General features: G+C 35.2%; 1 protein-coding gene across 2 annotated transcripts in view; it reads left to right on the forward strand.

The window, feature by feature from the left end:
* The window catches only part of LOC144974955 (ADP-ribosyl-[dinitrogen reductase] glycohydrolase-like), a 36,893-nt gene that overhangs the window by 7,971 nt on the left and 6,142 nt on the right, over window positions 1–22,780 (forward strand). For both annotated transcript variants that reach the window (XM_078918499.1, XM_078918500.1), the window contains exons 2-8: window positions 938–1,057; window positions 5,237–5,386; window positions 8,847–8,990; window positions 9,556–9,713; window positions 10,747–10,900; window positions 18,378–18,536; window positions 21,028–21,158. In XM_078918499.1, coding sequence (XP_078774625.1) covers window positions 938–1,057; window positions 5,237–5,386; window positions 8,847–8,990; window positions 9,556–9,713; window positions 10,747–10,900; window positions 18,378–18,536; window positions 21,028–21,158 — 1,016 coding nt within the window. The remainder of the gene's footprint in view (window positions 1–937; window positions 1,058–5,236; window positions 5,387–8,846; window positions 8,991–9,555; window positions 9,714–10,746; window positions 10,901–18,377; window positions 18,537–21,027; window positions 21,159–22,780) is intronic.

Below are 22,780 nucleotides of genomic sequence, written 5' to 3' on the forward strand. Positions count from 1 at the left end.
AAACGCCTTTTACTCCCCTTTCCAATGAGATTGCTTTGTTACTGACCAATCAGAACATATTTTTACTACACTGTGTGTAATCAGCGCTTGCTCACAGCAAAAGAAGCTTATCAATGGATGGTTTTCTACCTGTCCGATGGGGGCAATTAAGGATATTTATGGTCTTATTTGTAATATGTTGGAAAAGCCGGGAAAGCAATAACAGCCTCTTTCACTTTATTATTTTCATTTGAAAAATCAGTTATTCTGCTAAACATCAGTCCAAATTTGATCTTATTGTGATTAATACTTTTTTTTTTTTTTTTTGTTTAAAAAAAAATATTGCAAGATGTACGTCTACTAATTTTTAAGTGCTTGTAAATTTTGATGCACTTGAATAAAAATTTTGGTATTCAAATCTCATCAGCAGTATCATATGGATTTTATTTTAATTAAAACTAGATGTGTGAATCTATGTTCTTGTGCGGATTTATCATATTGGAACTTGATTTTCTTCCTTTATTTTTAGTTTTGTTAAATGGCATTCAAGCACTGCTTGCGGTCAAAACAAAGACAATACACATTTGAAATGGAAAGCGAAACTGGTATAGATAGAATGAAGTTGACGTCACCCAGGTCTATGTTGTTGTTTATTGACATCCATGGCTATGAGTGAGTAATTCCCACTAAACTGTATTAACTGGACTATAAACGTTCAAGGATACCATAGCATCAATACCCTTTGTAAACAGGAGAAATACACATTCTAACATTTTTGGGACGTGTCTTCTCTCAGGCACTGGTCTGCGCATCGCACTGTTATGTATTCACGGGTCTCACCACACCCCCTTTTTTGTCACTTGAAAAGTCCAGAATAAGAACATAATTTTCAGGTCCCGGGCAATGCCATTATCAAGGGGTTGCACTGTACTATATTTCTTTGTAATGTCCTCAACAGATATCAAAACGTGCATCAGGCAAGACTTACTCCAGGCTCATAGGAGTAATATATGGTCAAGTGGTCGGAGATGCCTTGGGTCACTTAACTGAATCACTGTCGAAAGAACAGACCATAAAGGTGATTTTATTATTTTTCCCACTGGTTTCAAACTTTTTGATTGATGAGTCAAGTAAATTCTCTCATTCATTTTTGTGATAATAGCCAATTGTTCAATATACTCATGGCAATTATATTGGCAGATGAATCCTTTTAATCTGAAATTTAGCCACAATACATAACATTATAAACAAATCATTTTGGCAGTCAAAATCAATCAGCATTTGAATAAACTGCATGTTGTTGATGTGATCAGTTTATATAGCTCATTGGATGCACAGCCAGGGAAATGCCTAACCAAACGGAGTCAAATTAATTTGTGATTACCTCCCTTGTTATTACATACCTTCTGCTTGGACCAGGGGTCGCAACGTTGCAAGTCAGAAATGAAGTTTTTTTGTTTTGTTTTGTTTAGTCCAGAAAAATTATCATTGTTTAAATCCCAAATTTTCTTCTTCTTTTTTTTAATCCCGAATTTATGTTTCTTAAAAGTCTCCTTATTCTTCAAACCATTTTGATGACTGGATAACAAAAATATGTAACAGTGATGAATATATAGATACATACTATCTTATTGCTTTATTCTAAAATTCTAATACTTTTAAAAGATTAATTTTGATTTTTTTATGCCCCTGTCATTAAATATGGCTCTATGTTTTCTCAGGGCTGAGGATCTTTGCTTAAATGGTGGTTCATCTATCTCTGCCCACCATCATCACAATTCCACCTTTTTCAGATTTTTCTATGAATAAAAAAGACTCACCACAACCACTACATCAACGCCCCTACACCACAACTATTAAAACTACCTCTACTATTACAAAACACCACCAATACTACTATCTCCATCAAATCATCACCCCAACCACCATCACTGCTACAACTACCACCACATCACCAACCTTACCACCACCACTAGTACTACAACCGCCACATCATTTTCCCTACCACAACCACATCGTGAGCCACCACTACTACAGTCCAGTCCAGATAATTCGAAATCTGATTAACCGAATTTCTTTTAAATCGAAGAAAATACGATGTAATGAATTATTTTCTTCTTTTTCTATATAAAATATTCATGGTTAATTCGAATTCGAACAGTCGTTATTCTCTTTATTCGAAGTGCAAGTGCTTGCCCATCACTAAAAAAAAAAACTCTGGAAGGTCATAGCGTACTGCCTGTTCTCCGTATCCACCCTCCCACGCGTTTTAATGACTGAGCTGACTAATAATAATAATAACTAGACCCCTGAGGCATGTAATGGCGTGTTGTTCCCTCTCCGTCCCACCCGCCCTCTCTCTTCTTTCTCCAAATTGACCAGCTGTCTCGTGTCATCCCTCTCTCCTTCTCGCGCTCTCATCACTAAGACTAACTTGTGGTCTGCTGGCCGCTGGCTAACAAAGGGGGTTGGTTATAAATAGATCTAACACACAGTGATAACCACAAGCTGACCAATACACGGCACGAACAATCATAGGCCACACCCCACTCCACGCGTTTCTCTTTCTTTTCTGTGCTGTCTTTCTTTATTGATCGATGGATATAGATCTAGAAATAGAGGGCCTACACAGCATGCAGTGTTAACTACTACTCTGTGCTATTGTGTATCTTGTAAGTGTAAGGGCCAGGGCATGGCTTGGAGACAAATCGAATTCTGATAAATAGAAGTCATTTGCTTTTCACACCCAATTCGAATTATCAGGACTGCACTGTACTATAACCACCTCCATATCATCATCCCTGCCACCACTACAACTACAAACACCACATCATCCCAACCACCACCACTACTACAACCACCACATCATCATCCCAACCACCACCCCCACTACTACTACTACTACTACTACTACTAATACTACTCCTACTAAATAAAAAATAATAAAAATGAAATTCCCTTTATTCATCCCAAGGGTAAATTTGTCTTTAGGGTCTATTCCAAGGGAAGACTGGAATAACCCAGGCGTAAGCCGCAGAGCAGCACCACAAAGTGAGCTAGGACGAGGTGACTTGCTCAATGCCACACAGCGCAGCGACAGGTGATCGAACTCGGTACCTTTCGGACCATACCGCTGAGCCACACTGCCCCTACTACTACTACTACTACTACTACTACTACTACTACTACTACTACTACTACTACTACTACTACTACTACTACTACTACTACTACTACTACTACTACTACTACTACTACTACTACTACTAACTGCTACTACTACTACAACTACTACTACTACTACTACTACTACTACTACTACTACTACTACTACTACTACTACTACTACTACTACTACTACAACTGCTATTGCTACTACTACTACTACTACTACTACTACTACTACTACTACTACTACTACTACTACTAATACTACCACCACCACATCATCATCCCTACCACCACCACTTCCACAACCACCACCACCACATCATCATCCCTACCATCACCACTACTACCACAACCACCACCACATCATTATCCCTACCTTCACTACTGCAACCACCACCACATTATTCCTATGACCACCACGTACACTACTACTACTACTACTACCACATCATCATCCCTACCACCACCACTTCTACAACCAACACCTTCACATCATCATCCCTACCACCACTACTACTGCAACAACCACCAAATCATCATCCCTACTGCCACTACTACTACAACCACCACCACTTAAATCATCCCTTCCACCACTACTGCTATGACCACTACGCGGGTGGTTGGATGGGAGCATCACCCTTGAATCATATACCTATGATGTTCGCATGGGTGTACGATCCGATAGTGATGTCGTTTCTTCTTCTCTTTACTAGCCTATCCTGCTTCTTTGGTTTGTGATTGTATTTTTGACAGGGGATATTTTTTTTCTGTAAATCTTCTGCCTGTTTGTTCTTGGTTATTTATAATTTAACTTATGATATCTTTAGGTTATGATTTTGATTTACATTTGTACTATTTTTGTTAGATTGCTTGTTTTTTTGTTTCAGCGGTCTCTCATATAACCTCAATTGTGTTGGAAGAGACCTAAAGCAACAAACAAACAACTATGACCACTACCACATTACCCTACCGCCACTACTTCTAGTGGGGCAGCGTGGCTCAGCAGTATGGTCTTTGCTTCGTATCAAAAAAGTACTGAGTTCAACTACCCACCTCACTGTGACTTTGAGCAAGTCACCTAGCCTTAGCTCACTCTGCAGTGCTGCACTGCGGCTGACTCCTGGGTTATTCCATTCTTACCTTGGAATAAATCCTAAAGAAAAATTTCCCCTTAGGGATGAATAAAGGGAATTTTATTTATTCATTTTCACTACAACCACCACAGCATCATCCCTATTACCACCACTACTACTACAACCACCAGATCATCATCCCTGCCACCACTACATCACCACCCCTACCACAACCACTACTACAACCACCACTGCTACTAAAATTACCACCACCACATCATCCCTACAATCACCACTACTATAACCACCACCAGATTGTACCAACAAATCCTATGAGTATTTAAAAAAATGAAAAATGAGGGTGGGTGGTTGCTGTTGACATTGTAGATCAGATGATACTATTTGCTAGGTAGATACGATTTACATGCTGTAATTCTATTTCAACTTTTGAAATTCCTCCGAGTGATGTCAGAAATTGCTGCGGACACATTTAGGATTGCATCTCAGTAAATTTTAATGAAATTCAAATTTATAGGTTATAGTCACACGGGTGGGTCATGATTATTACACTGAAAGATTTCCTCCTGTTTTGGTCAGCAATCATTGTATTGTCTAAATAGAGGTAAATAGGCATTAGTTCTTAAAATAAAATAAAAAGTAACTATACAAAGGAAGAAAATTGCACTTTACACATAAAAGAAAAGGGTAATAAATAAGTCTCACCTTTCAATTGACAGTTTTTGGGTCCTGATGAGGACAATGGTTGGATTTTCTTGGACGTGATGACAATTTCAGTTTCAGTCAACTAGCTCTAGCTCATTTGTAGCACTGCACTGCGGCTGATGTCTGGGTTATTCCAGTCTTCCCCAGGAATATAACCTATTGACAAATTTCCTCTTAGGGATGAATAAAAGGAATTTGATTTGATTTATTGTCTAACCACAGATGTACTTTAAAATTGAGTGGCCCCCTTTTCAATAAATTAATCCTTTTTTTTTTTGTCTCAAACACAGATTTATGGATCAGTCCAAACAGAGATGGAATTGGTTCACAAAAAGCTGCTTCAAGATAGCACAAGACGAAAATGGTCTATTGGTGATTGGACTGAGGAATCTGATTTGATGCTTCTTACATTACAGTCATTGATAAGTTGTCGAGGACGGGTAAAGTGTTGTTTTTTTTCAACCTTCATTGTATGCATCACTTGACTGTAATATATTTTGGATAAATTATGTTACCTGTGACAAGGTGGGAGCTCTTGTTGACTCTTCTACTTCTATCCCTTTACATCTTTTGTTCCATTCCATGTGACTTTCAGTCCTTGTACTGGTGTAGGCCAGGCCCAGAATGCTGATTTAAGTTGGAGGCTTTTACTTTTAATCATTTTTCCTGAATTTTCTCTCTCTTTGTCTCTTACCAAATGTTTTAAAAGTGTTGATCATTTTAGATTATTCTTTGGAGATCCTGGTGCTGATGTCTGGGTGAGATTTTGGTTGGTTTCTCTGAGTGCTTTTTTATTCTACTTCTGAACCTGACCTTTTCCTCCCTCAGCCCACACTTTTTCAGTCTCTTTACATAATTAACTGCTTTTTGCTGGATTATTTTGCAACTGGCAAGCTCGATTTGCACACAACAAAGTAAGGTGTGAGAGGCTTGGTAGAGGGATGGGTACAGATAGACCTGTAAATTCTCAGTCAATTAACTGCAATCAGTCATTCCGTCAAATTCAAATATTATGTTAAAAAAGGAAAGAAAGAAAGAATTCATGAATTGTAGTCGAATAACTGTACAGTAATTAGGAATGTTCCACAGCGCTACGCATAGCTCAAGGGCCGTTTATATTAATTATGGATATGTGATGCTTTTTAGAATTGCCATATCTGAACACATCCCAGTGTATTTTCACACAGCCTTTGTGAAATTATCTTATTATCTTTCAAGATATGAAGTGAGTAGAAAAGTGCCAGAAGACAATAGAGAATAAAAAAAATTTTTTCCGCGGCGGTGGTGGGGTTTGAACCTGCGACCTTATTGGTACGACAACTCCGCCTGGCAGGTGAGAGCGTGGCTCTACCGTGTGAGCTATCCACGAACACAAAAATATTCGTTTCAAACCCAAAGTCATTTCTAGATCCCTCTCTCACCCACTTCTTGAGATCGCCGATTTCGTTCACCACCATCGCGAAGTAATTTTGACCAGCAGTTAAGCTTAATAGCCAATATTCTCATCACAAACATATAACATAGAAACGATTGAGACATTGAGTATGCTCCGGTGTATGGGGTGAATTTTTAATTCAGAAAAGTGAGTGGAGCAGGCACTTATGTTGGTAACAACAAGATATGAAGTGAGTAGAAAAGTGCCAGAAGACAATAGAGAATAAAAAATTTTTTTATTCTCTATTGTCTTCTGGCACTTTTCTACTCACTTCATATCTTGTTGTTACCAACATAAGTGCCTGCTCCACTCACTTTTCTGAATTAAAAATTCACCCCATACACCGGGCATACTCAATGTCTCAATCGTTTCTATGTTATATGTTTGTGATGAGAATATTGGCTATTAAGCTTAACTGCTGGTCAAAATTACTTCGCGATGGTGGTGAACGAAATCGGCGATCTCAAGAAGTGGGTGAGAGAGGGATCTAGAAATGACTTTGGGTTTGAAACGAATATTTTTGTGTTCGTGGATAGCTCACACGGTAGAGCCACGCTCTCACCTGCCAGGCGGAGTTGTCGTACCAATAAGGTCGCAGGTTCAAACCCCACCACCGCCACGAAAAAAATTTTTTTTTATTCTCTATTGTCTTCTGGCACTTTTCTACTCACTTCATATCTTGTTGTTACCAACATAAGTGCCTGCTCCACTCACTTTTCTGAATTAAAAATTCACCCCATACACCGGAGCATACTCAATGTCTCAATCGTTTCTATGTTATATGTTTGTGATGAGAATATTGGCTATTAAGCTTAACTGCTGGTCAAAATTACTTCGCGATGGTGGTGAACGAAATCGGCGATCTCAAGAAGTGGGTGAGAGAGGGATCTAGAAATGACTTTGGGTTTGAAACGAATATTTTTGTGTTCGTGGATAGCTCACACGGTAGAGCCACGCTCTCACCTGCCAGGCGGAGTTGTCGTACCAATAAGGTCGCAGGTTCAAACCCCACCACCGCCGCGAAAAAAAATTTTTTATTCTCTATTGTCTTCTGGCACTTTTCTACTCACTTCATATCTTGTTGTTACCAACATAAGTGCCTGCTCCACTCACTTTTCCCTTATTATCTTTTCACTTTCCAAACCTGTCGTGATCCCAATCGTAGCCAATTTTAACTGAGCCGCTGAGCGATAAATTTCACTGTTTCGTCTAAGCCAAAATTGACCACATTTACCTGGTGGAACGTAAACGTATGAAAAAGTAAAATGCGAAAGCCGGAAGTGCGTTATGTAGACACCTTCAAATCGAAAGTTCTATGATTACTACAAGCACATCTCAATTGCATTACATTGTAAACAAACTGGTTTACCGTTTCAATGGGAAGTAACCTAATTAATTCCTTCCCAAGTTAGTTTTCTGCCATTGTTTTGCTCAAGCGAGTTTGCTGTTTACTATTCATTTAGATTCTTTGGATTTTTCCACTACGATTTACGAAGAGTTTCAGTCAGTTTTTATAGAGCTCATTTACAGGTCTAGTACAGAATGGCTGTACTTTCATCAGTGGTGAAACTGCAGAGATGTCAGGAATGTACAATGCCAAAGACTATGATGTGGCAGGAATGGCTGTGGGATGTATTTTGTTACCAGAACAGACTGAAAGATATTTGTCCTGGGGATGCTGTAGTTATGATCTCCTCTTGTGATGGCAGTTTGAGATCTGGAGATTTCCAACTTTTAGACCAGGTGGTTGAGACTCGTGTACTGGATCTAGATCATCTGTCAGGGTCAAATGGAAGCAATAATCTTGCCACTGAAATATGACTCCATCAAGTATTTTAGTCAAGGCTTTGCTCCCTGCGATGAAAAAGGGTGTGATAAAGACCTCTGTGGCAATCAAGACACCCTTGGATTCTTGTCTATTTGGTGAATTAGGACACATTGACGATTAGCATGAATTGTTCCATGTTGAATATTGATCAAGTTTTTGGCTGGCTGTATAAAATGGGTAGCATTGAACCATGGACATGGTTGATATGTCAAGTTCAGGGGAGGCTGCCCTGGCTGAAGTTGGAAGGGATGTGGTAGAAGATGTAGAAGTGCAAATGAAGTTTCATCTCAATGTTGGTTGTGTTGTTATCACTAGCCAGGTCCTGGTGCTGATGTCTGGGTGAGATTTTGGTTGGTTTCTCCACCTGAGAAAAAGAAACAGTGGGTAGAATAACGGGGATGAAAGTACTCTTGCATCTTAAGGTATTGCAGAAGCCATTTATATCTAAAAAGAAAGCATAGAAAGTTCATTTATCTCTTATTGATTTCTCTCACTGAAATTGCCCACTTGTATCCAGGCCTATCACTCCCCCCCCCCCCCCCAGCTTTTAAGCATTGTTTGTTGCTTTGTGAAATGAAATGACATGCCTCATCTTTGACTGTGTGGAAATTTAAATCATTTTGTTTTTGTATCATAGGTGGACTTGGAAGACTTAACAAAGCGGTTGATGGATTGGAATGAAAGGGGATTCCCTGAGATGAATGACATATGTGGTCAGGGTTTGGATAAGTACACTAAGTCTGTTATCACGCACCCTCAGTTCTCAGAATCTCCTAAACATGTGAGTGTGTTGAGTCTGCCTCAACAATCAACTATTCATAATGGCCACAGAATCTGACATGGCGGTTTTTCCCAAATTTTGCAAGGGAAAAACAGCAAAATTTGCAAAAAAATTGCGGTTAATTTTCCTAAAAACCCATACTTATTTCATGAAAGGGGAAAGTATTTTTTTGTTTTTAAGGGTTTCACTGCGCTTGCAACAAATGTAAGATCATATCAGTGCCAGTAAAAAAGAAGAAAATGGGATAGTAAAAATGAAACTACTCTTGATTAATTATCTTTCATGTTCTACACGAACTATCAAACTAAAAGAAAAAACGTTATTTTTTTTTCTTTTGCCTTCTTAAAAATTATTATTATTGTTGTTGTTTTGTTTTTTTGTTTGCAAAAAAATTTGCTGATTTTGTGGCCACAATGCAAATTACATTGAGGATTATGTCTCTATGCAAATTTACTTTTTCATGTCATAAAAAGTACAGGTATGATTTGCATTCAAAATCTAGAGCATATTTTTTTTCTTTTTTCTTATCGTAATTTTAAAAAATGGATACTTTATCTGTTCCTAGGCCGCTTCGATTTGTTGGAGGAATACTTGCAGCCCTCTTTGTCCCAGCAACAATGCAGTTGCTCGAACTTCGATTCTGGGGGTGCATTACTACAATGCTCATGGAAAAATAATTCATAATGCTATTGAAGTATGTTTACTAACACACCCAGATTCCAGGTGAGTATTGCACCAATTATAAAAAGTGTCATCGTCCCAACAAGCATGATTATCTTTAGACAATGAAATTTAAGTTAAAGAATGGTGTTGCAAGAAAACTTTGTATTAGTTTTGTGATTATTTTGTTAATTTTTTAACATTAAGAAAAAATCAAATTTGAAGGTTAAAGCAGGCAACTTTATGCTGTATATTTATTGACAGAATTTTGTTTGAAAATATATTATTTATTGTGTATGACAGTTGTTCATTCTCACTCACTCAGTATCCTCTCATCATTTTGAATACTCTATTGGTCAGACTCAATTAATCCATTAAAAAAAATGGTGGGGGGGGGGGGGGGGGGGGGGGGAGTCAATCAAAACATGAACATTTACAATATATATATTCTTTTTTTTTTTTTTTTGCAGCACTGGGTTTCAGTTGCCAATAAATTTCTCCTGTTTCTAAATATACTTTTTTTGTGTGCAAGGGGGTGGGGATGGCTGAGGGAGTATTGTTTTGTAATGATGATGATGATATTATTAATAACTGATTGTGTAAATAGAATAGAATATGTTAGTGTGTGTATGTGTATAATGTGGTTAAGGTAGGCCCAATATATTTCCTGATATGAGTAACCAAAATTGCTGAGCTACTTGGCATAGTCAGTCTCGAGCCATGATATCCTGAATTGTCCTTACTTTGGAATTCCATCAAATATTAAGATTGATAGTATTATGAGTAAATGTCTGGATATTTACTACTTCTTGTCATTTTGTAATGTCCGATTGCGACAAATTGAGATAAGAGTAATTTATTATAAATAAAATAGATTTTGATGTGCTATCAATGTAAGCAGTGTTTATGTATGCAGGTTGCTTTGTATCTGAAATGAAAAATTATTTTTTTATTTTTATTATTAAAGACCAAGGATAAAACAACATTTGAGATTGATCAGGTTGTTATTTTGAAAAAAGTGATTCAGGTAGTCTGTAAATTTAGAATATCAAAATATAGCATTACCATGTTTGACTAAACTGCTTTTTATTTTTAGGTGTTTGGCTTCTTGTGTGGCCGTTGTGACAGCCATTTCACTCATGATGCAAGAGAAACACGTTAAGAAGAACGGTCAATTTGATGTTGATGAGATCATCAATGAAAGTTATCGTTATGCTACACAATGTCTTCTGGATAGACCAAAAGAGGAGGTAAGTACTCAATTTGATAAATTTGATAAAGTGATTTGTTGTTTTTATTTTATGCTAATAGGAAGAAAGGTTATTTCCAACTTAAATTATCAGATGTATCAATTTACTTGGACAGCTCTTTAAATGACTACACCTTTGTACACTCATGTTAGTGCAGCTCCTAAAAATTTATCCGAGATTATTTCAATTTAGATCTCTGGTTGAGATTCATAGATGATACTCTCAATAGGTACCACAATAGACGTCATTTTTGTGGCAGAAAAACCCCCCAATATATTTTGCATCACGCATCGAGAAAAGGACTCTATTTTTAAGTCATTCAAACATTAATACCTCGACCATTAAAAAACGTACAGAGCTAAATTTGGTATCATCTTAAAGAGGGTTTCAGCTTTATTCCTATACCACTTCAACGATAAAAAAAAAGGGCATTAAAGGTAGAAAAATGCAGTTTTTTAAGCTTTACAGTACAGCAGCGAAAAAACCCAACATATTATTGATATAAAATTTGAACAGAGTCTGTCTATAAGACAAACATCTTATCTCTATTTGTACCAATTTGTTTTTAATGAGGTTGTTTGATGGCCGAGGTATCGCATTTTTTCAAAGCCCACAAAATTCTTGTTTTCAGCTTTGAGTGTGATTAAATTTTTTACACTTCATTGTAGTTTGTAACAGCACACAAATTGCCATGAGAATGATATCTCAAATTATTGACAAACAGAATAGAGTTCACAGAAACCACATGATTATCATACTAAAGTGCCATCATAATTTATGTTTTAGATAGATTAAAAGAAAATAAAGATGATATTAGCACTCACGTTATCGTTTGAATAAAGGTCCAGAATTAAAGGGTAAGAGCAAGAAGCAAATAACCTAATCGTTTAAATATGACGTAATATGTGGAGTGCTTCGGCCATGGAATGAAGAAGGCATTTAAAACGCAGTAAAATTTTTATATCGATCTTAATGTTATTAATTCCATAAACAAACTGTCAAATTTCACACTATGTAAGCATGTCAAGCCAAAATTAATAATAAAATAATAAAGAACACGATTGACCAGTGGTCCTTTGACTACGCATGCATACGAGTACCAGAAATATTTTGTAAACAATGTAACACAATATAATGTGTAAGTTTCAAAGCAAATGCAACCACAAATAACATCAAAGAACAATGTGGGACTACTGTTTTAATTTCATAAAACCAAACGTATATTTTCTGCCCCCGATATTGAACGTGTAGTTAGTATGTATCGTACAAACAACATTCGTTTAGACAGGTAGTCGGGATTCTAGCGCCAGTTTTATTTGGGCAACCATGATTGGGATTTCACTCAATGCACTTATTATTATTAATTATTATTATTATTATTATTATTATTATTATTATTATTATAATAATAATAATTAATAATAATAATAATATATAATAATAATAATAATAATAATAATTAATAATAATAAAAATAATAATAATAACAATAATAATAATAATAATAATAATAATAATAATAATAATAAGCAGTTGAAAGGATATAGTCTTTGGTGTATAAGTGCATATGTACAATATTTCTTATAATAAATGCTTCAAAACAAAACAAAACTAAAAAAAATAAATAAAGAATAAATGAATAAAAATATCTATTTGGGCATTTACTTACATTAATAGTCTTGAAAATCACAATCACAATCATGAAATTAAATATCCCAAAATCCGAAGAAGACATGAATTTAATCCAAAATCCAACACAGGAATGTATTTTAATAGGAGACAGATATCCTATTAAAACCATAGCATTACTTGCAAACAACAATACCCCACTCTGTGTTAACGGGCTTGTGGCCGTCACATTGTAAATTGTGGCCCGCATTAGGGTAATCGGTGTCCTAAAGACTGACATACTGACATACAATCAATGAGAAACTATAAAGAATCCATTCTAGAATTCAACTACAAACTGAAAAGCATGATAAATATCACTCTCTCAAATAATTTCCTTTGCTCAGGTTCACTCACACTCTCCTTTATTGCAAAACATTGATAAGTGAGATAAAGTTTGTATTTCAATTATAAACTTAATCAATAACCTAAATGATGGAGAATAAAAACAGCTAATTATAAAAATAATTCACAGATCAAATTATCTATTTGAACTCCGCATATTTAGCTTAATTACTCATTGACCATATATTTTTTTAAATGGCATTGTTTCATTTAAACAAGACCATGACGCTTATGCCTGGACCGGGTATTCACAAATTCTGCTTTTGTGTTCCACTTTTCGAATCGAATATATCTCTATTTATCCGTTTATTTGCAATTTTCTGCACTTTATAAATAAGACCATAACGCTTATGTCTGGACCGGTTGTTCGCAAATTCTGCCTTTGTGTTCCACTGTTCGATTAGAATTAATCTCTTTTTTTCCGTTTATTTGCAAAGTTTCTGCACTTTATAAATAAGACCATAGCGCTTATGTCTGGACCGGGCATTCGCAAATTCTGCTTTTGTGTTCCACTTTTCGAATCGAATTAATATCTAGTCTATCCGTTTATTTGCAAAGTTTCTGCATTTTATTAATAAGACCATAACGCTTATGTCTGGACCGGGCATTCGCAAATTCTGCTTTTGTGTTCCACTTTTCGAATCGAATTAATCTCTATTTTATCGTTTATTTGCAAAGTTTCTAGATTTTATAAATAAGACCATAACGCTTATGTCTCGACCGGTTGTTCGCAGATTCTGCCTTTGTGTTCCACTGTTCGATTAGAATTAATCTGTTTTTTCCGTTTATTTGCAAAGTTTCTGCACTTTATAAATAAGACCATAGCGCTTATGTCTGGACCGGGCATTCGCAAATTCTGCTTTTGTGTTCCACTTTTCGAATCGAATTAATCTCTATTTTATCGTCTATTTGCAAAGATTCTGTACTTTATAAATAGGACTATGACGCTTATGTCTGGACTGGGTATTCGCAAATTTTCTTTTGTGTTCCACTTTTCGAATCGAAATAACATCTAGTCTATCCGTTTATTTGCAAAAGTTTCTGCACTTTATAAATAAGACCATAGCGCTTATGTCTGGACCGGGCATTCGCAAATTCTGCTTTTGTGTTCCACTTTTCGAATCGAATTAATCTCTATTTTATCGTCTATTTGCAAAGATTCTGTACTTTATAAATAGGACTATGACGCTTATGTCTGGACTGGGTATTTCGCAAATTTTCCTTTTGTGTTCCACTTTTCGAATCGAAATAACATCTAGTCTATCCGTTTATTTGCAAAGTTTCTGCACTTTATAAATAAGACCATAACGCTTATGTCTGGACGGGCATTCGCAGATTCTGCTTTTGTGTTCCACTTTTCGAATCGAATGAATCTCTATCTTATCGTTTATTTGCAAATTTTCTGCACTTTATAATAAGACCATAGCGCTTATGTCTGGACCGGGCATTCGCAAATTCTGCTTTTGTGTTCCACTTTTCGAATCGAATGAATCTCTATCTTATCGTTTATTTGCAAAGTTTCTGCACTTTATAAATAAGACCATAGCGCTTATGTCTGGACCGGGCATTCGCAAATTCTGCTTTTGTGTTCCACTTTTCGAATCGAATGAATCTCTATCTTATCGTTTATTTGCAAAGTTTCTGCACTTTATAAATAAGACCATAACGCTTATGTCTGGACGGGCATTCGCAAATTCTGCTTTTGTGTTCCACTTTTCGAATCGAATGAATCTCTATCTTGTCCGTTTATTTTCAAAGTTTCTAGATTTTATAAATAAGACCATAACACTTATGTCTGGACCGGGCATTCACAAATTCTGTTTTTGTGTTCACTTTTCGAATCGAATGAATCTCTATCTTATCCGTTTATTTGCAAAGTTTCTGCACTTTATAAATAAGACCATAACGCTTATGTCTGGACCGGGCATTCGCAAATTCTGCTTTTGTGTTCCACTTTTCGATCGAATTAATCTCTATTTTATCCGTTTATTTGAAAAGATTCTGCACTTTATAATAAGACCATGACGCTTATGTTTGGACTAGGTATTCGCAAATTCTGCTTTTGTGTTTCACTTTTCGAATCGAATTAATATCTAGTCTATCGGTTTATTTGCAAAGTTTCTGCATTTTATAAATAATAATAATTGTTCAAAATTTTACCTTACACCCGATATTACAAGTACAAGTGAGCCAGGTGAAGAAGATTGTCAAACAGTGTGACAGATGAAATAGGAAGAGAAGAGAGAGGGAGAGAGAGAGAGAGAGGAGAGAGAGAGAGAGGAGAGAGAGAGAGAGAGAGAGAGAGAGAGTGAGAGAGAGAGAGAGGAGAGGGCAAGAGAGAGAGAGAGAGGGTAAGAGAGAGAGAGAGATATTCGTTTTTTGTTCAAAATCTCTCTCTCTCTCTCTATCTCTCATTGCACAAGGTTGTGCTATTTAACTATTATCAAGTATCAATAGCTTGGACCAGTCTCTGTAATGACTACACAGATGGCAACTCATGTTAGTGCAGCTCCTAAAATTTATCCGAGATTATTTATCAATTTATGATCTCATAGTTGGTGTCTAAGTGATGGACTTGAAGTGGTCCTATATAGATCGTTTTTTGTTGTGGAAAACCCCCATATATTTCATACATCGAGAAAAGGAATATATATAATTAAGAATCATCTAAAAATTAATACTCGACATTAAAAAACGTACAGAGCTAAACTTTGGTATCACTTAATAGGTTCATTTAGTTCCTTACCACTTAACGCTAAAAAAAAGGCATTAAGGTAGTAAAATGCAGTTTTTTAGCTTTACAGTTACGCAGCGAATAAACCAACATAATTATTGATATAAAATTTGACAGAGTTGTCAAGACAACATGTATCTCGTATTGACCATGTTTTAATGGGTTTTGAGCCGAGTATCGCTTTTTTCAAAGCCACAAATTCTTGTTTTCAGCTTTGGTTTGATTTTCTTTTACATCATTGTAGTTTGTAACAGCACACAAATCATGAGAATGTTCTCAAATTATTGACAAACGGAATGAAGTTCACAGAAACCACAGATTATTAGTAAGTGCCATCATAATTTATGTTTTAGATAGATTAAAAGAAAATAAAGATGATATATACTGTTATTTAATTTGATAACTGGGTCAGTAAGTGGGTATGTGTTAATGATGGAAAAGCCTAAATAAACCCCTAATTTTTTCGGTTTTTATTGACCTGTAATTTTTGTGGATGACTTTCTGGCCTTGGTTTTTATTAAACACGTGCTGTTTTTATAAATTTATCCATGTAATTTTTTTTCATATCTGGTTTGTCTCTCAATGCTTATTTATTGCTAAACAAAAAACAAGTGACGAATTTCTACACTAGCTCTACACTCATGGCAGTTTACAGTCGAAGGTGTGATGTTGTTTTTAAAACAATTGCATAGGAATATCCACTACTAGTCAAAAACACACACAATTATTATTCCCAATGTGTTAGAAAATTGAAAAAAAACATTGGTATTGTTTAATTTGTTTGGGGGAAAATGGTACTCGTAATAGTTATAATTTTGAGTTTGGAGAAATAATAGACTTTAAAGTACCACTTCGTTTTCTAAAGTATTCAATTTTTTTTCTAATGCATTCATGATAGACTATGTATAGGAACAATTAGAGTTACTTGTGGCTAATGAAACAGTATATGTGTAGAAGTTAAATAATCATTCTTTACATCATTAAAAGTGGATCAAAATGGGTAAAAGGTTGATGTGTATTTTTCTGTTTTTTGTTTGTTTATGTTGTTTTGTTTGTTTTTGTTCTTCAATCCGGAAGAGATGTAAATTTAAGTCGAGATAATAAGCAAATAAAAAGATCAATGTTGTTTGGGGTTTTTCAGTTTTGGTGAGATTTGCGATACCTCAGTTTGCACAATTCTCACCTCTCTAGCAGTGGGAGTTAATCAAAAATAATTGAGTGGCTAGGTCTTTAGGGTGTGTGTGGTGGAAAGTACCTTATTTCAGACTAGCATCCTATCTAAAGGGTAGCAAACAGTTCATTCAGTAACACAGAAATCAGGATACAGTCATAGAACTTAAGGCGCTAAAACTAAAAGACTTTGGGGTGGTAGGGGGTTGAGGGCACAAAAGACACACCTGCTGGGCACAAGCGTATGATACGGTATAAGAGGGAAGCACTCTGATGCCAACTGATTTATCAGTACCCCTAATAACATACAAAGAGACAATTTACAGTTAAATAAGTCATCCTCCTTGAAAGGAGGAAAATAATAAATTTTACTGTACCCTTTTGGTTAAAGATCCCAGAGAGGACCAGGGCAAAACCAAGCAGTATAATTCCCAGACAAATCCATAAAGCAGCATGGAAGTGAAAATAGACATTATGGAAGTAAAAACATGATGTCTTGGGATTATATGAGTTTCTTTAGAGGTGGATTTATTATCTTTTGCTTCTGGTTCGACATTGTGCTTATCATTCATGATTTCATGTTGAATTTTGAGAAGGAAATATTGACTTTACCAAAAAGTTAAGATGATTTTTTAATTCAGCAGGACCGGATTCCTATAATGTGTGATATTTTTCGTCTATCTGCATTAGTTTGAGAGATATTTAATCTTTTATACATTTTGCTCGTAATTATAGCAATTGGACATCTTCCCTGGAATGCTCTCTACCTTGATGTGAATTGTATGTCATTTTGTATGATCATTATGTTCATTTAATATATGAAATTTGCTATTTCGTCATGCTGGAGGCCACAACATTTACTTTCGAGTGTTTTGGGGGAATTTCAACCGACTGGAGATTTAGTAAAAATGGTTCAAATCTTGTTATCTTTTATTTATCTAGTCACTGTGCTTTAAAAATGTGTTTCACAAGTATGATCAATCTTTTTGGTGTTTAGTTACATGACGTCTAGTTGGAATATTTTCTTACATTAATTGGCAAGCGAAAAAATTCTGAGTTCTTGAAAAATGAATTTGCTCTCATTTTCTTATTTATGTATGGATTTTTAAAATTTTTTAAAGTGTTTTCCATAAATATCAGAGTGCTTTATGAATATAGTAAGAAAAATCAATTTTAAATATTCAAAAACATGTAATAGGGAGACAATCTATTAAAACCTATCAGAATGTAGTTTGGTGTTAGTTAATGTGTCTTATCTTCTTCTTCTTCTTCTTTTTCATCTTCTGTCCACTTTTATTCATGAATATCATGATATATACAAGACTTTTGTTGCAATTCCCTTTACAAAACTGTTAACCAGGTGTTCAGCACAGCAATTTTAATATTTTACTTTCAATTATTAGAACAGACTCAAATGTCAGACCCACTGGGTTTTTTTTTATCGCTTGTCATTGTGCTGAGATGATTAACAGATACAATAATTTCCTAAAATATTAAGGTAGACTGAATTCAGTTTGAATGAATAGATTAATTTTATATTTTTAAAAAATCTCATTCTAGTTCAAGTCACTGAAACAACACATGACAGAAACTTCTTTGAAAAATCTCAAGCTGGGTGACATAAGCACGATGGGCCACACCTTTAAAGCTGTTGGTGCAGGGTTTTGGGCTCTGAAACAAAAGGATTTCAGAACATCAATCCAAAACATTGTGATGGAGGTATAGTAGATATGTATTTTGCTATGTGTGTGTGTGTATATATACATGTTATCCAGAGGTTGCACTGTAGTTAACAGCTCTCTGTAAGAGTTACAGACGATGAAATGGTAATTTTGTTCAGTTATCAGCAATTTTTCTTTTCAGTTTTTCAACAATTTGTTTTATTTACCAAAATTTTGATCGTAGTGGCTTTACCAATAGTTGATTAACTAAAACAAAGAGGGAAGAATGACAACATTTTGATTTCTTTTCGGTCGATTTAGCAATCTTTTCAGTTTATCCGGTTTTTACTGTTTATATAAACCTCCCTTGTAAATCATCTCTCTATTATGTACTGATAGTTATATTTTTTGTTTTGAACATGTCTTGTAAATAGTATGTCCCTCTTAGTGCGATCCTGTGCTGATGTCTAGATGAGATGCTTAGGTGATCTCAAACCAAGTACAATTATGGTGTGCTCTTGAAATCTACATCTCTTATCTATTTGAACCAATTCCCCTTTGTCTTTCTTTTTCTTGGGTGCTTTAACTGTAATTCTAGAACATTCTTATTATCCCATTTTCATCCCTTTTCTGGTGCTGATATGACTTAAATATGTTACAAGCACCGTAAAACCCTTTAAAACATAAAAAACAACAAACGGTTTCTGTTACATCTATTGTCTTTATCTGGATGAGTTGTTGGCACTTTACTTAAAACCTGAACCTTTAGAGTCATGTATCCTATAATCTTGTCTAAATTTTAGATTTTATGCTTAAGTATTATAACCAAAATCTGTCTAAAATATGTTATGATTATCCAGATTCTTTGAATTTGGTTTTGGCTGAATTTTAAAGTATCCATTAAGACTAATGGTACAAATTAAATGAGATTATGAAATGGTTGAATATGTCAAAATATAATAGTTCAAAGTTTATTGACAAGCATTAGATACTTTCACAAACAGAAACATTATTTTTTAAAAAATAACCTGACATTGATGTTGATGATTATGATGGATTGAAGGAGGGTGCACGGAAACGAAAAGCCGTGCCTTTAGTTGCTCAGTGAACTCAACCTGACCGCATGCCTTACCACCCAGTCAGCCCCCTTCTCCTTTGTGGGGGCGTGACCTCGGGGTCATGATAACAATTACCTGTTGAATGATTCTTACTCACAGTCTTTACGCGCGTTTGTTTACTTTGTAAACCCGCTATCCCAAGTTTAATATGGTCATGCACGCAAAGAAATTTACAGAAAGAAAATAGTTAGAAATAATTGGTATTATGATATAAATTTGATTTTCATAGTGTTAGTTGAAAGGAAGTTATTGTTAATTATAAATTACTCATATTTTGAGAAATAATTAACTTACTTTTAACTTTACCCCCAAATTGAAAAAAAAAACGACATGATCAAATGCAAAAAAAACTTCGTTCAACTTAAAGACAAACATTAAGAGAATTTACTTACGTCGTCTCTAAATGGACTTGTCAATCATTCCATAGCAATAGCCTTTTATGTTTGGGATACCGTAATTTTTTCGTATAAGTCACCGAAGTGCACAATGAAGACAATCTTTTCTCACAGTTTGAATAATAGAAAACATAGATAATTCCAAACGCCGTGATGGTTTTAAACATAAACCACAATCGCACAGTTATTTGTACAAAGCGTAAATTATGTGTTTTATCTATCTGACTTTATGTGTTTATGCAGTGATGCCAAAACTCCCGTTTCACATGAAAAAACTCGAGTCTGGAGCCAAAAATTCCGGGCTCCGGGCAACTTAGGTCAAATTCCGGTGAGATCAATTTGTTCCAAGGATTATAAAATATTAAAAGACAAGTCCATAAAATGTTTTTAATCATTAGAAAGCCCAGAGAATGTTAAATGCGCCGATACAACTTTTTAAAAAATTGGGCGTGCCAAAATTTTTTTATTGATTTTAAAAAAAAAATTGCTCCTGTAATTGATTTTATTCATTGAGTTTTTCAGGTGTAAATAACTAAAGAACTAATCACAGAAGAATAATGAAATCCAGACACAAATATCAAACAAGAAAAATGCAGTTATATCCAAGCTTTGAAAAATATGTTGTGAATTTAAAAGAGGAGTAGTAATAGACTGAAAACAGGAAACGTCGTTACTCAATTTATATGTTTTTGGAACGTAATGCATTGTATGCAGCTTTACCTGCAGGATTGACCGCTTGACCCTGAGGTCAACCTGACCTATAGCGTGAGTAAAGGCTCGCTCAGGCACGTAATTCGTGGGTGTGGGTGAAGATTGTGATCAATACTATGACAGTGTTCAATTGTTAGCATTCAATTTTTAAAATTTTTTAAAAAGTATTTTGCCATGGATGGAATCCTCTCATGAAAGGGAAACAGGTTTATTCACTTTTATTTTATGGGAGGTAGGAGAGTTCTTTTTTGATGTTTGTTAACAATAATATGAGTGTCATGTTTCCAACTGAGATCACTTTGAATTATATTTTTTCTATATTCAGGGAGGTGATTCTGATGCCAATGCAGCTGTAGCAGGTGCTTTACTGGGTTGCAAATTTGGGTATGGCAGCATCCCACAGTCATGGGTTGATGGACTGCGGTACAAAGGATGGCTTGATGATTTGACAACCAGGTATGAATGATGTCCCACTTGTTGAGTATGCCACTACTGTTTAGGACACACACACAAATTGTCTTATTGATAATATACATAGTGAAAAAGGGGAGTGACCAAATTTGCAACAGGAAGGTATCACATTGGGATGTGACGACTGTCAACAAGAAAGAGTCAAATTACATGAAAAATAACATGCTGGTCTTTTCAAATTCAGACTTTGTTTTGTTTTTGTTTTTAAGGGATTTACGGCGCTTGCAACACATTAGGGTCATATCAGCGCCAGTAAAAAGGAAGAAAATGGGATAGTAAAAAGTTCTAGAATTACAATAAAGCATCCAAGAAAAGGGAAGACAAAGGGGAATTGGTTCAAATAAGAAACAGGTGTAGATTCCAAAAGCACTCTATCAAAGTACTTAGTTTGAGATCACTAAAAGTCTCATCCAGACACAAGCACAGGTCCCGCTAAGAGGAACACACTCAAATGTTTTACAAATCATATATAATATAAAGAAAGCATAATACAGTGCATAACAGAGAGATGATTTACAATGAAAAAAATATCATCTCCCAAAACTAACTATACATTCGACTGTTTCCCTCTTAGCCAGGGGATCTGGCCAGGACCAGGACAAATCCAAGTAATCTCATTCCAAGACAAAGACAGAAATTATGTTGGAAAACAGATATAAGGGGATAGAAGACACAGTATGTACCCCCCTGCCCACTATGGGAGGTCAGGAACCCCGCCCAGAAATTCCGACTTTCAAATACCAACACATTTTTTTGAGAATAGTAAGGAAAATAGTTTAATGGGAAGAAGTATTAAATTACAACAGGCCTGGTTATAAAAACAAAAGAGAAAAAAATTAACATTTTAAATATATTATTTATTGTCTGTAAAAATACATTTGCATCTTTGATACAAAAACAACAACAACAAAAAACTATATAAAAATAATAATGTAAAATAAAATAAAATAATGTTCATTTTCTTATTAAAAATCAGTAAGCCCTTTTAGGATTTTCACCGACATAAGAATTTTTACTGTAAATACCTTGGGTACATATGTAAATTAAATACTATATATTTTAGATAAAAATTTACATGTCTTACAGTTTGAATAAATACTGGGGCCTACATACGAGAACAGAAAACAGATCTGAATAAGTCTAAGAAGCTGCGAACTTTGATAAGAGTCTCTCAAATCTGTCTCTGTTCTCATGTGCTCTGGCATTTTATTCCACAAAACTGCAGCTTCATAACGAAAGAACTGTTTACTCATAGCTGCCAACCAGTACGATAAAATCGTACTTAGTACGATTTGGCCAATCCAGAAAAAGAAAAAAAAATCCAGAAAAAAAAAAAAAAGAAAATCTGATAAAAATTATCTTGGTAGAAAATTTTCTGCTTCTGTCACCACTTCCCCATCACTTATGCCTACCCAGTATGATGATAAAGGTAAGCTTATCTTAGTATTACAGTTCTGACCATTCTAGTACTTAAGTACATTAATAAATATGCCATTTTAAGACATGTATTGGGCGTCCGCGCCGCACCGAGTATAATACGTTTTTGCATTTTCAAAAGTTGGCAGCTATGTTTACTGAAATAGGTTGTTTTAGTATTTGGGACATTA

Source organism: Berghia stephanieae, chromosome 6 (genome assembly GCF_034508935.2).
Source record: "Berghia stephanieae isolate SIO BIC M18660-M18661 chromosome 6, UCSD_Bste_1.3, whole genome shotgun sequence".
Taxonomy (NCBI): domain Eukaryota; kingdom Metazoa; phylum Mollusca; class Gastropoda; order Nudibranchia; family Aeolidiidae; genus Berghia; species Berghia stephanieae.